Raw genomic sequence first — 10,237 nt, 5'->3', positions numbered from 1 at the left:
CCTAATAATACCTTTTAAAATTTTAATATTATTTTACAAATCTATTTAAACTTTAAAAAATTTAAATACCGACTTAAACTTTTTTTAAAATGTAAAAAAAAAATTTACTTTTACTTAAGATTTTTAAAAGTAACTTTTACAAAAAAAAAAATAATAATAATAATAATTAATATATATATATATATAATTATTATTATTATTATTATTATTATTTCTAAATTTTTTAATAATGCTCTTTAACAATTTATGAGTATTTTTTTAATATTATTCTTAACAATTTATGAGTATTTTTTTAACGATTATTTTTTACCTAGGGTATGGTAAGAATATTTTTTTAAAATTGGTATTAATGAAATTTTTTAAAATTTAATATTTATTATACCTTTTTAAAATTAACAGTTATTTTTAAAATAAAATATTATCGGTTTCCGTTAAAAAAATAACAGTATCAATGTTTTTAATCTTTTTGAGTTTAAAGATGTTCAAAGGTTTTTTTTATTATTAATTTAGCCTTATTATTATTTACGGTAATATTATTTTATTTTAAAAATACGAACATAATCGCTCCTAAAGTCACGTTAGTAATAATAAATAAATATTTGACCAAAAAACTATATATACTAATTTGAAAACTATAATAATTATTATTATTTAGTTCTAAAATTTCTTTATTTATTTAGAAATATCCAGGCTGGCAATTGTATTTAATATAATACAAATTATTTAATAAATGATGCAAACATGTATTTAGATTTATTTAAAAAATAACGACCAAATCAAAATATTTAAAAACTTAAATATATATTTTTAAGCAAAATATAAAATGATTTGGGTAAAAATAATTGTTTGTTAAATAATTGTTCTTGGTGAGAAGGCGCGTGGGGGACAATTGAAGCGCGTAAAGAGGTTGTCTGACACGTGGGAGGAAAATTTGAACATTCTTTAATTATATTATAATATGATAATCAAGAGGATGCCTAAAAGTCTTCTATATAATCGCTTTACTTTAATTTCATAATCATTTAATTATGATTATTATTATTATTATTATTATTTATTATTATCTTTGAGAAGAAATGGGAAAGGGCAACAAAAGGGTTCATTGACTATTGTTGTATTATATATATCCAACTAAAATCTAAGAAAATCCAAGGGTAGTTTTGGTAATTATTTTCTCAAATTTGGCCCGTTTCGAGCATGGGTTTAGTAAAACCCGGAGTAATTATCTAAACAGTAGATCTTAAACTAAAGATTTCATTTTACCAATAGAGACTCGCCCTAAACGAAAAATGCCCTCTACATTTAGATGAAGAATGGGACTCTGAAAAATATTTTTCCTCATTAGATAATGGGGCTGGAGACGGACTCTATTTCCCGTCCCCACCCCACTCCCAATATAGATATATTTTCAATATATATATATATATATATACGCTTTTTGGCCGTATTAAAAAAAGAAATTAGTTATTTTATAGACTTTCATCCTAATATTTATATTAAAGATTATGTTTTAAATTTTAATTTTAAATTTTAAAAATTATGTGAGTAGAACTAAAATATATTGATTTTTTTACCAATTTTAATGGAAGTTATATTGAGAAATGAAAAACTTTAAAATAATTATTTATTAAAAAATAATAATATACGAGAAAAAATTATCTACAAGGAATCTCTAAAAAAATAATTGAAAATTTTCGTAAGAATGGAGTATTAAATAGGTGGTGAGGACCGGGACGAAGAAGACTTCCCCATCTCTACTTCAAACTTAGAGTACATAGCTTTTCCTAAATTTTCAATCTAGACTTAAGATATCGAACATAAATGCCCAAAATACTCTTAACTAGGAAAAGCTCAATGCTGATATCAACTTACTTATCCATGTGGTATACTAGTAGATATTCATAATCCTTTCATGAAATATCTTCGAAAATCTAGGAACATAGGTGGGAGAGAGATAAATTTAGGAAGAGAGACATATTTGAATGGACAAAGACTGGTCTCGAAGATTTGATAAGTTTTCAAATTCTTGATCGTATATGAAATTTAAGTTGCTTAAACTTTAAAGTTTAATGAAGATTTAACCATTGGGGTAAGCTAGAAGAATAAATTGAAACAAGACATTTAGTCCCGTACAACAATTCGTACATACAAAAGTAAAAAAAACATATCATTCGTAGAAGTACATTAGATAAAAGGTGAACGCTAGAATTAAAAAATCCACAACTCGAGACAAATAAACCTACAAATCAAACATACATACACTCGAAACTTCTAAGAAACTTAGAAAACAGAGCTAAGCAATGGGAGTGTTGGTTTATTTCCTTGTATGTATTAGGTCATTCTTTTACTCAATCGATAAATACTTATGGGGGGAAGTGGCCAAATAGAACGCTAAGAGGAGCCCAACTCATCGGCCTCCTAGTACTTACGAAAACACAAGTGAAGTTCATTTAGCTTAGTGTTGCTACTCATAACTATGAAGTGGATATACAGACTTCAACAATGATCATATCAATAATAACTCATTCGTTTTGTTCTATTATCAATCCAAGATCTCGTGTTATACAACAGAAGAACATAGGGAGAAAGAAATGTGACCTTGTCCAAGCGAGAGTCTTCTAATGTCTCGGGTACCAGAACATGCCTTTGATTCCTTCAGGGTCTGGTTGGAAACCTAGATTCTGGTAAAACTCTACCACTGCAACAATCACATTATTTCAGACTTCTGCTGAATCTAAATCCAATCTAAGTTATTGCATAAGCTAAAATTTGAATCAGAATAAATTTTCCGTCCTACAATCGTGACATCGGGGTGTGGGGGAAGTATTTGCCCGAAACCGATAAAAAAAACATTGGATGTTGAACATGGTCTAAATCAACATGAATATAGCTAGCAGAGCATCTTTATTTCCTTTAAAAGTTGGAGTTACAAATATAGCCTTATCCATGCCATATTCTAAAAAAAAAAAAACAATAGTAATAGACTATATGATAGTATTAAAGGGGCGAAGAAGAAGGTTGCAATAATGGTTTGATAGGGAAGTTGTAACAGCTTAAACCCATCGCTAGTAGATATTGTCCTCTTTGGGCTTTCCTTTTCAAGCTTCGATTTTTAAAATGCTTCTGATAGGGAGAGGTTTCCACACCCTTATAAGGAATGTTTCATTCCCCTCTCCAACTGATGTGGGATCTCACAATCCAACCCCCTTGGAGGCCCAACGTCCTCGTTGACACACTGCCCGATGTCTAGCTCTAATATCATTTGTAACAGCCCAAACCCACCACTAGCAGATATTGTTCTTTTTGGGCTTTCCCTTTCGGGCTTCCCCTCAAAGTTTTTAAAACGCATCTAGTAGGGAATTTCCACACCCTTATAAGAAATGCTTCGTTCCCCTCTCCAACCGATGTGGGATCTCACAAGAGCACTAAAAAGAGACTACTTTACCTTGACTATCTGCAAAGAGTGTTATATTGCCAATATCCCTTTGCAAAAGTGCCCTTATAAGCTTTTCAACTAGGGCCTTACCGAGTCCTTGGCCCTGAACCACAAAAGCATCATCACTTGTATTAGAATGTTTAGCATACCATAAAAAATAATATCTATTCAGGTTCTAATGTACAAGATAGTCCAAGAACATGGGTTTTATATCAAATTTACGCCCTCAAGTTGTTCTCTGATTAGTACAACCAAAGAATGAAGTCCCAGATCTTTTGATGTCAATATTTGCAGTCTTCTGAGCTTACTTTTAATGCAGCCCCAAATGCCTGTTTTCCATGTCACTTGATTATTGTTTAATGCATCTAGCTGATAAGTATTATTATTTGCGAATCCGCATTAAAATACACAAATTTCCTATAGTCTTCAGTGTAGCGATTGATAACCTGATAAGAAGGATCCACAAGAACATCCCAAATTGTAGCATTGAACGCGTGATCTGATGTGGCACGAGCCATACCAATCAGCTTCTTTTGTGCATTTTCATCTGTCAAATAACTTCTCAAAATACAATAAGATGTTCATAAATATTTTCAAACGTAGATGTAGCAAAATGAATGAAAAATCACAACAAAATACCTGAAACAGGAGACTTCTGTGTCGAATATAATGCAGCTACCATATAACTGTTTCTAAGGGCTGCAGCCAACTTTGGTAGTGGTCTACGAGGCCAACCTACCTGTCAAAATAATCTATCATTTACTCATGACTTGGTTATTCGTAATATTGTGCATGATAACAATTTGCAATAACATTAAGCCTGAGAGGATGGATGAAGTAGCACACACTTTATTTCGTATATAGAATGTAAAAATTAACTAAATAGAAGACAAATCCAGATACGGGGCACATCAATGAGCTCATAGTCTACAAAACTGTAACAGCTCAAGTTCACCGCTAGTAGATATTGTCTTCTTTGGGCTTTCCCTTTCGGGCTTCCCCTCAAGGCTTTTAAAATGCGTCTACTAGGGAGAGGTTTCCACACCCTTATAAAGAATGTTTCGTTCTCCTCCCCAACCGATATGGGATCTCACAATTGATTTGTAACGGCTCAAGCCCCCGCTAGTAGGTATTGTCCTCTTTGGGTTTTCCCCTTCAGGCTTCCCCTCAAGGTTTTTAAAATGTGTCTGCTAGGGAGAGGTTTCCACACCCTTATAAAGAATGTTTCGTTCTCCTCCCCAACCGATGTGGGATCTCACAATTGATTTGTAACGGCTCAAGCCCCCGCTAGTAGGTATTGTCCTCTTTGGGTTTTCCCCTTCAGGCTTCCCCTCAAGGTTTTTAAAATGTGTCTGCTAGGGAGAGGTTTCCACACCCTTATAAAGAATGTTTCGTTCTCCTCCCCAACCGATGTGGGATCTCACAAAAAATAATATTTCTGATTAGGTAGTTAGATGACTAACCTTATCACAAAGGGCTTGAAGATCATATATATCAATATCTCCACCGGAAGAAAATATTATTTGTTCGATTATTCCATCTGATAATGTCGTCTCAGTAAGAACAAACTCCTCAGGCAAAGGTTCTTCTTCCTCTTCCTGAAGTGTGGAAGGGGGATCAACCACTTGGGTAGTATTATTGTTCAAGAACCTGCAGCAAGAAGCAGAAACTCTATTTTCAAAAAGAGTAGCAATTGTGGGTCAGGCTAGTCAGTAGGATGTGAAAGATATTCACCAAGAGATTTCTGTTTCTTATCCAAAAAAAAGCTGGTTTTGACAAAAGTAGCATAATGTACATGTAGATTCTTCAATTTCTCATCCTAGAAAAGAAAAAATTATCTAACCTCGATAGTTACAAGTGGTCAAAATTATTAAAAACCACGACCCTTCACAATAGTATGATATTGTCCACTTTGAGCATAAGCTCTCATGGTTTTGCTTTTGGTTTCCCCAAAAGGTCTCCTACCAATAGAGGTGTATTTCTTACTTATAAATCCATGATCAACTCCTTAATTAGCTAAATGTGGGACTCCCTCCCAACAATTCTCAACAAAAACAACGTCAAGGGGTCCCAAGTTATATAACAACAAAACTGAAAATAGCTATATCCTACATCTAGCAGACTAAGAGAGCATTAAAAATGCTGTATATCTAGAAATCTTTCAAAGCATGCTTACAATAAAATTGCACTGTGAGCAAAAAGGTCACCACAATAGCCAAATCTCCAATTACCCGGATTTGATAGATTCCCAGAAGCTAGCCCTGAGTCGACAGACACTCAGCTTTCTGCTCACTACAAAATAATACGCAAGCACGCACGAATGCACGCATACACGCACGCAAAATTAGTATATAGAGAGACAGAGATATTAGAGTTATTTTAAGAGTTAGCTTGAGAGTTTTAATAATAGACACAGTGGATTACCAAGAAAACGTTAGACTGAAACTCATACTTCAAAAACTCCTTTTAAATACTCAGAAATCCCAAAGGAAGAGCAAAAAAAGAGTCATGTTCTGTAGAGCGAGTGTGGCAAACAGAGTGACACTTAAAACTGAATGAAAAAGTGCATCAAAATCCCTAAATTGAACAAGTTTAGCAACAAGAGATTTAATCACTAAACACACTAAGAAACGGACAATATCAAAAACTGATCAAAGGAAATTGCAGACATAAACATTTGCAACTTACTGCCGTTCTTTAACCTAAACAGCATCTTAAAAACAGAACAAAAAGACTGATCCAGGGAGGATACCTTTAGTGAGCCGGTAGTTCAGATTGCGAGGAACCAGAAATGAGTTCGATCCTATAGAGTTACAATCCAACAGAACAACTTGGCATCTGCAACATTTCAACCAAAAAAAAAATTAAAAAAAAGAACGCTAAGAAATCATACAAATAAGCGACGGAATTAAGCTATACAAACAGAACCAAATTCAGCTCCCGCTACGAAGAACAACTCAACTGGAAATCAGAGAAAGGGAATTTGAACAAAATAACATGAACAACTAAGATGGATAAGAAGAATGGACGCTGAGAATAGTACTAACGGAGAAGAGGCGGCGATGAGTTTCTGAGACATCATCTCTGGATAACGTGACTGGACCGGGATTAAGTCCACTGGTGAGAATAGTTTTGAGACCTCGAATCCAAATCGGAGCATCAGAGAAATCGCCGGAGAAGAGCAATAAAGGAGAGGTGATTTGCTGTAGTTGAAGATTCAGCTGTGCCCTCGCGGTTGTCTGTTCTCCACAGAGTCGCCCTGGTCCATCTTCTTCTTCAGCTGGCTGCTATCCAATTAAAATGTAATAAAATTCAAAAACAATTTTTTTTTTTTTTAATGTTTAGATTTTGAATTTATATTTATTTGGTTTTTTAATATTCACATCAGCTCAAAGTTTTATATTTAAAATATTTTTAATAGATTTTTCATAAATTTAAATTTTTATAAATTAATTATTAATTTATTTCCCCGTCACGTTTTTCTAAAACATTTTTCACTCGAGACTCGAGCATACACCAACATTGTCCATAAAGTTCAAATTTCACATGGCTGACTTGTTCGCTAGGTTAGAACAAGTGTCGCACAATCGCTGTCTCGTTGCCACAAGAGTGCAATTATGACACACAGGAGCTGTCGTGAGCTTGCTAGTCGTGCTAGATCTTGAGCCTCCAAGTCTACACAATTTTCGACCTATAAAGTTTCGTGGAGATCATAGTTGCATAGAAAGGAGGATAAGTAATGGGCGTGGTGCGTCAAGGCACTGCTTCGACAGTCCCAGTGCACCTGGCTACCAACTCGCTCAAAAAAATTCATAGGTTGACGAGTATCCAGGATAAAGGGGACAGACACTACTAGCCAAGCCAGGCCAAGCCAAGGCTCGCCCGATGAGCACGGGTAGCTCGCTTCCAAACGAGTCATCGAGATCAAATCAAATCTTCTAAAATTATTGTAATACAAACTAAATATATTGCTTAACTAATAAGATGTTCGGTTCACGTAAAGAGTATAACACTTATTATCAATTAAAACAATGTTCGTATTACGAACGTCGATATCTTTTATCGACATTCGAAATTTTAGCTATCGATATTTTACGACATTTTCATCTAATTTATTGACATTTAAGGAACGAAATACATAGGATTAGGTAACTTAAAAGTACGATTTCCCACAAATGCCCCTCGAAGATCGCTCCACTGATCTCCAACATTACCCCAAATACGGTACCCTTGCTCCACCAGTCGCCGCCGTACCTCCGTCTTGAACTCCACCGCGCTCCTCCCTTTCTCCGCCGCGGACCTAACCAGAAACATTCAGATGGAATCCGGTAAGTGAATCGAGTGAGTGTATGGCGTGGAAAGAAACTGCGATTTTGATTATACCTTAAGATTAGGCGTTCGTAGCCGACGAAGCCCTCGCGGTGGAGATTCTCCGAGGTGACTTGGCCGAGATTCTCTTCGTCGCGGCCGGTGACGAGGAAGACTTTGAAGCCGCTTTCTATGAGCTTTGCGAACAGCTCCGCCACCGATTGGATCGCCGGACATTCTCCCTCCATCGCCCATGACCTAAACGCCGCCGGATCGTACGGCTCGCACCTGTTTCATCCAATCAATTTTTTCCACCTGGTATGAATTTTCGATTTTTGTTGAATTTATTGCATTTTTAAAATAAAAAAGAAATTCCACATTATAACATTAATTTAAATTAAATATACAAAATGTAGGCTTTAATTATTTTAATTATGCCATTCTAAAAAAAAATTATTTTAAAATTTAGGGACCGAATAAAAACAAAGTTTAAATTTCAAAATCGGTCTTTTATCCATATATTTTTAATGAAAAAAATACTACGAGACGTTTTGAAATAACGGTAAAGTTCGAGGGTTAAAATCAAAATTTTTAAAGTTGAAGGGCATAACTAAGAATTACTCGTAAGTTTAAGATTATTTTATATAAACAAATATTTAATATTATACAAATAAAAGGACTGAATTGAAAATTTTAAGACTATTAGCATGATAACTTTTAAGATTATAGGGGTTAAATTGAAAATATATTCAAATTATAGGTACTAAACTGAAAATTTTAAAATTAAAAGCCGAAATTATAGGGACTAAATTGCAAAAAAAATTATTCATAAAACTCAATTTATCCTCATTTAAGTTAATTACAAAATTTAGCTGGTCGAGTTAGTTAAAAGTGAGTATAGCGGGTGATAATTGACGTGTATTTGACTTCTTGAAGTCGGGGATTCAGATTCAAATCTCGGTACCACCAATTGTAATAAAAAGTAATTAGCTAAATTATGTTCGGGTTCGTATTTGACTTATTGAGGTCGGGAATTCATATTCAAATCTCGGTACCAGCAATTGTCGTAAAAAATAATTAGCTAAACTATGTTCGGGATCGATTTAAAATTTAAAAAAAAAAATTATAAAAATATGTTAAAAAATGATGAATTTTCCCCTAAATTGGAGTAGAAAAGCGTTACCCATATCTCTTGCTTTTATAATAATCAACATTGGAGATGCAGGTGTCATCTACATCAAGGATCCAAGCGTCCAATCCGTCGCCGGCGACCGGGATCTCGTCGGCGTAGGTCAGAATCTGCTCCACCACGAATCGGAGATCGTGCTGGTACTGCCCGCCGGTGATGTATGCTCCGACGCAGCTGCAGCAATGCGCCGGCACCGTCCTCCACGGCTCTACATTGTTCGTCTCCGCCGCCAGCCGCCAACTCAGGCAGTGACTGCAACTCGCTCCGCCGCCCCGATTCCAGTACGGCGGCGTCAGTCCGGCGGCGCTCGAAAACACGGCGAAGATAATCATCGCTATTATCTCTCGCGCTCGCCGGACCATTTCTCCGATTACGATCATATGTAACTCCGGCGGCCGCTTGTTCTTGATTCGAAACCGCCGCCGTGTAAAAGAGAGAAAGAGGAACACAAAGGCATCGCCTAAATGTTGAAATAAATAGAGAGAAATTTATTAAATTATAAATTTATTTAGTCTCACCGAGAAAAAAAAACGAAATATCCCTTGTAAAGGTATAAAAACTTCTCTCTACTAGACTCGTTTTAACACCATGAGGCTGACGACGATACATAACAGGAAAAACACAGATAATATCTATTAGCAGTGTGGTTGAGCTGTTACAAATGGTATCATAGTCATACATTGAGCGGTGTGTCAATAAGGACGTTGAGCCCCTAAGGGAGCAGATTGTGAAATCCCACAAACTTATGAATACATCTAACAAAGATCACCAGAAGACTCCTACTGAGGACACTCTCAAGTTCAATTCGGGCGTCTCTCTGTCTTTAGGCATTGCGAGGTCGAGCACGATTGTTAAGAACTCTTATGAGGAATCCATATTAGCTATTCAACATGTTCGAATGTAGTCCAAATCAGTGAAACTCGTCGAAACAGTTTCTTTCATTAACAAAACAATAGTTCAATCAGTATTAAACAACTGACGTGAGATCCCACATCGGTTAGAGAGAGGAACGAAACATTCTTTATCAGGGTGTGGAAACCTCTCCTTAATATATAGATGATTTATATTTAATCATTATCACTTGTTATGTCAATTGAACTATACTCATGTTGATCTCGAAAATATAAAATTTGTGTTTTTTAATAAATCGAGGGTAAAAAAATAAGACTAAATTACCATTTTAGTTCATGGAGTTCAAAATTTTCGGAGCAGTCCCTACGATTTAACAAAAAAACTCTACTATAAGCTAAATTAGGGACGATACGTGAGTTTTTCATCTAACCGAAGATCTGAAACCAAGTAAA

The 10,237-nt window shown here is 35.0% G+C and overlaps 2 protein-coding genes across 3 annotated transcripts; both read right to left on the bottom strand.

Moving 5' to 3' along the window:
• Nucleotides 1–2,425: 2,425 nt before the first annotated feature.
• LOC111803110 (acetyltransferase NSI-like) lies at nucleotides 2,426–6,737 on the bottom strand. 2 transcript variants are annotated; one of them, XR_002816343.1, is made up of 8 exons: nucleotides 6,484–6,737; nucleotides 6,189–6,274; nucleotides 5,668–5,728; nucleotides 4,900–5,086; nucleotides 4,076–4,175; nucleotides 3,883–3,983; nucleotides 3,446–3,765; nucleotides 2,426–2,698 (listed from the first exon to the last, which is right to left on the bottom strand). XR_002816343.1 is itself a non-coding variant. In XM_023687383.1 (8 exons), the coding sequence occupies exons 1-8, from the start codon at nucleotides 6,594–6,596 to the stop codon at nucleotides 2,619–2,621; spliced, it is 822 nt and encodes a 273-aa protein (XP_023543151.1). In that variant the 5' UTR covers nucleotides 6,597–6,737; the 3' UTR covers nucleotides 2,426–2,618. The 2 variants fall into 2 exon arrangements, 1 of the variants encoding a protein (XP_023543151.1); XM_023687383.1 differs by having other exon boundaries at nucleotides 3,446–3,539.
• A 691-nt stretch (nucleotides 6,738–7,428) lies between these two features.
• On the bottom strand, nucleotides 7,429–9,379 carry LOC111804334 (acid phosphatase 1). Its single transcript, XM_023689095.1, has 3 exons — nucleotides 8,928–9,379; nucleotides 7,820–8,032; nucleotides 7,429–7,736 (listed from the first exon to the last, which is right to left on the bottom strand). Exons 1-3 carry the CDS (start codon nucleotides 9,311–9,313, stop codon nucleotides 7,559–7,561), a joined length of 777 nt encoding a protein of 258 aa, XP_023544863.1. The 5' UTR covers nucleotides 9,314–9,379; the 3' UTR covers nucleotides 7,429–7,558.
• Between the last annotated feature and the right edge of the window lie 858 nt (nucleotides 9,380–10,237).

Source organism: Cucurbita pepo, chromosome LG10 (genome assembly GCF_002806865.2).
Source record: "Cucurbita pepo subsp. pepo cultivar mu-cu-16 chromosome LG10, ASM280686v2, whole genome shotgun sequence".
NCBI classification, from domain to species: Eukaryota; Viridiplantae; Streptophyta; class Magnoliopsida; order Cucurbitales; family Cucurbitaceae; genus Cucurbita; species Cucurbita pepo.
Note: the sequence above shows the minus strand (reverse complement) of the source record. Positions and strands in the feature narration are given on the sequence as shown.

Coding starts and splice junctions, on each gene's coding strand:
- LOC111803110 (XM_023687383.1), bottom strand. CDS start 6,596: ATGCTCCGATTTGGATTCGAGGTCTCAAAACTATTCTCACCAGTGGAC. Junction 6,275..6,483: donor CTCATCGCCGCCTCTTCTCC/GTTAGTACTATT, acceptor GAAATGTTGCAG/ATGCCAAGTTGTTCTGTTGG. Junction 3,984..4,075: donor ACAGAAGTCTCCTGTTTCAG/GTATTTTGTTGT, acceptor GTTATTTGACAG/ATGAAAATGCACAAAAGAAG.
- LOC111804334 (XM_023689095.1), bottom strand. CDS start 9,313: ATGATCGTAATCGGAGAAATGGTCCGGCGAGCGCGAGAGATAATAGCG. Junction 8,033..8,927: donor TATAAAAGCAAGAGATATGG/GTAACGCTTTTC, acceptor TGGATGAAACAG/GTGCGAGCCGTACGATCCGG. Junction 7,737..7,819: donor TACGAACGCCTAATCTTAAG/GTATAATCAAAA, acceptor GTTTCTGGTTAG/GTCCGCGGCGGAGAAAGGGA.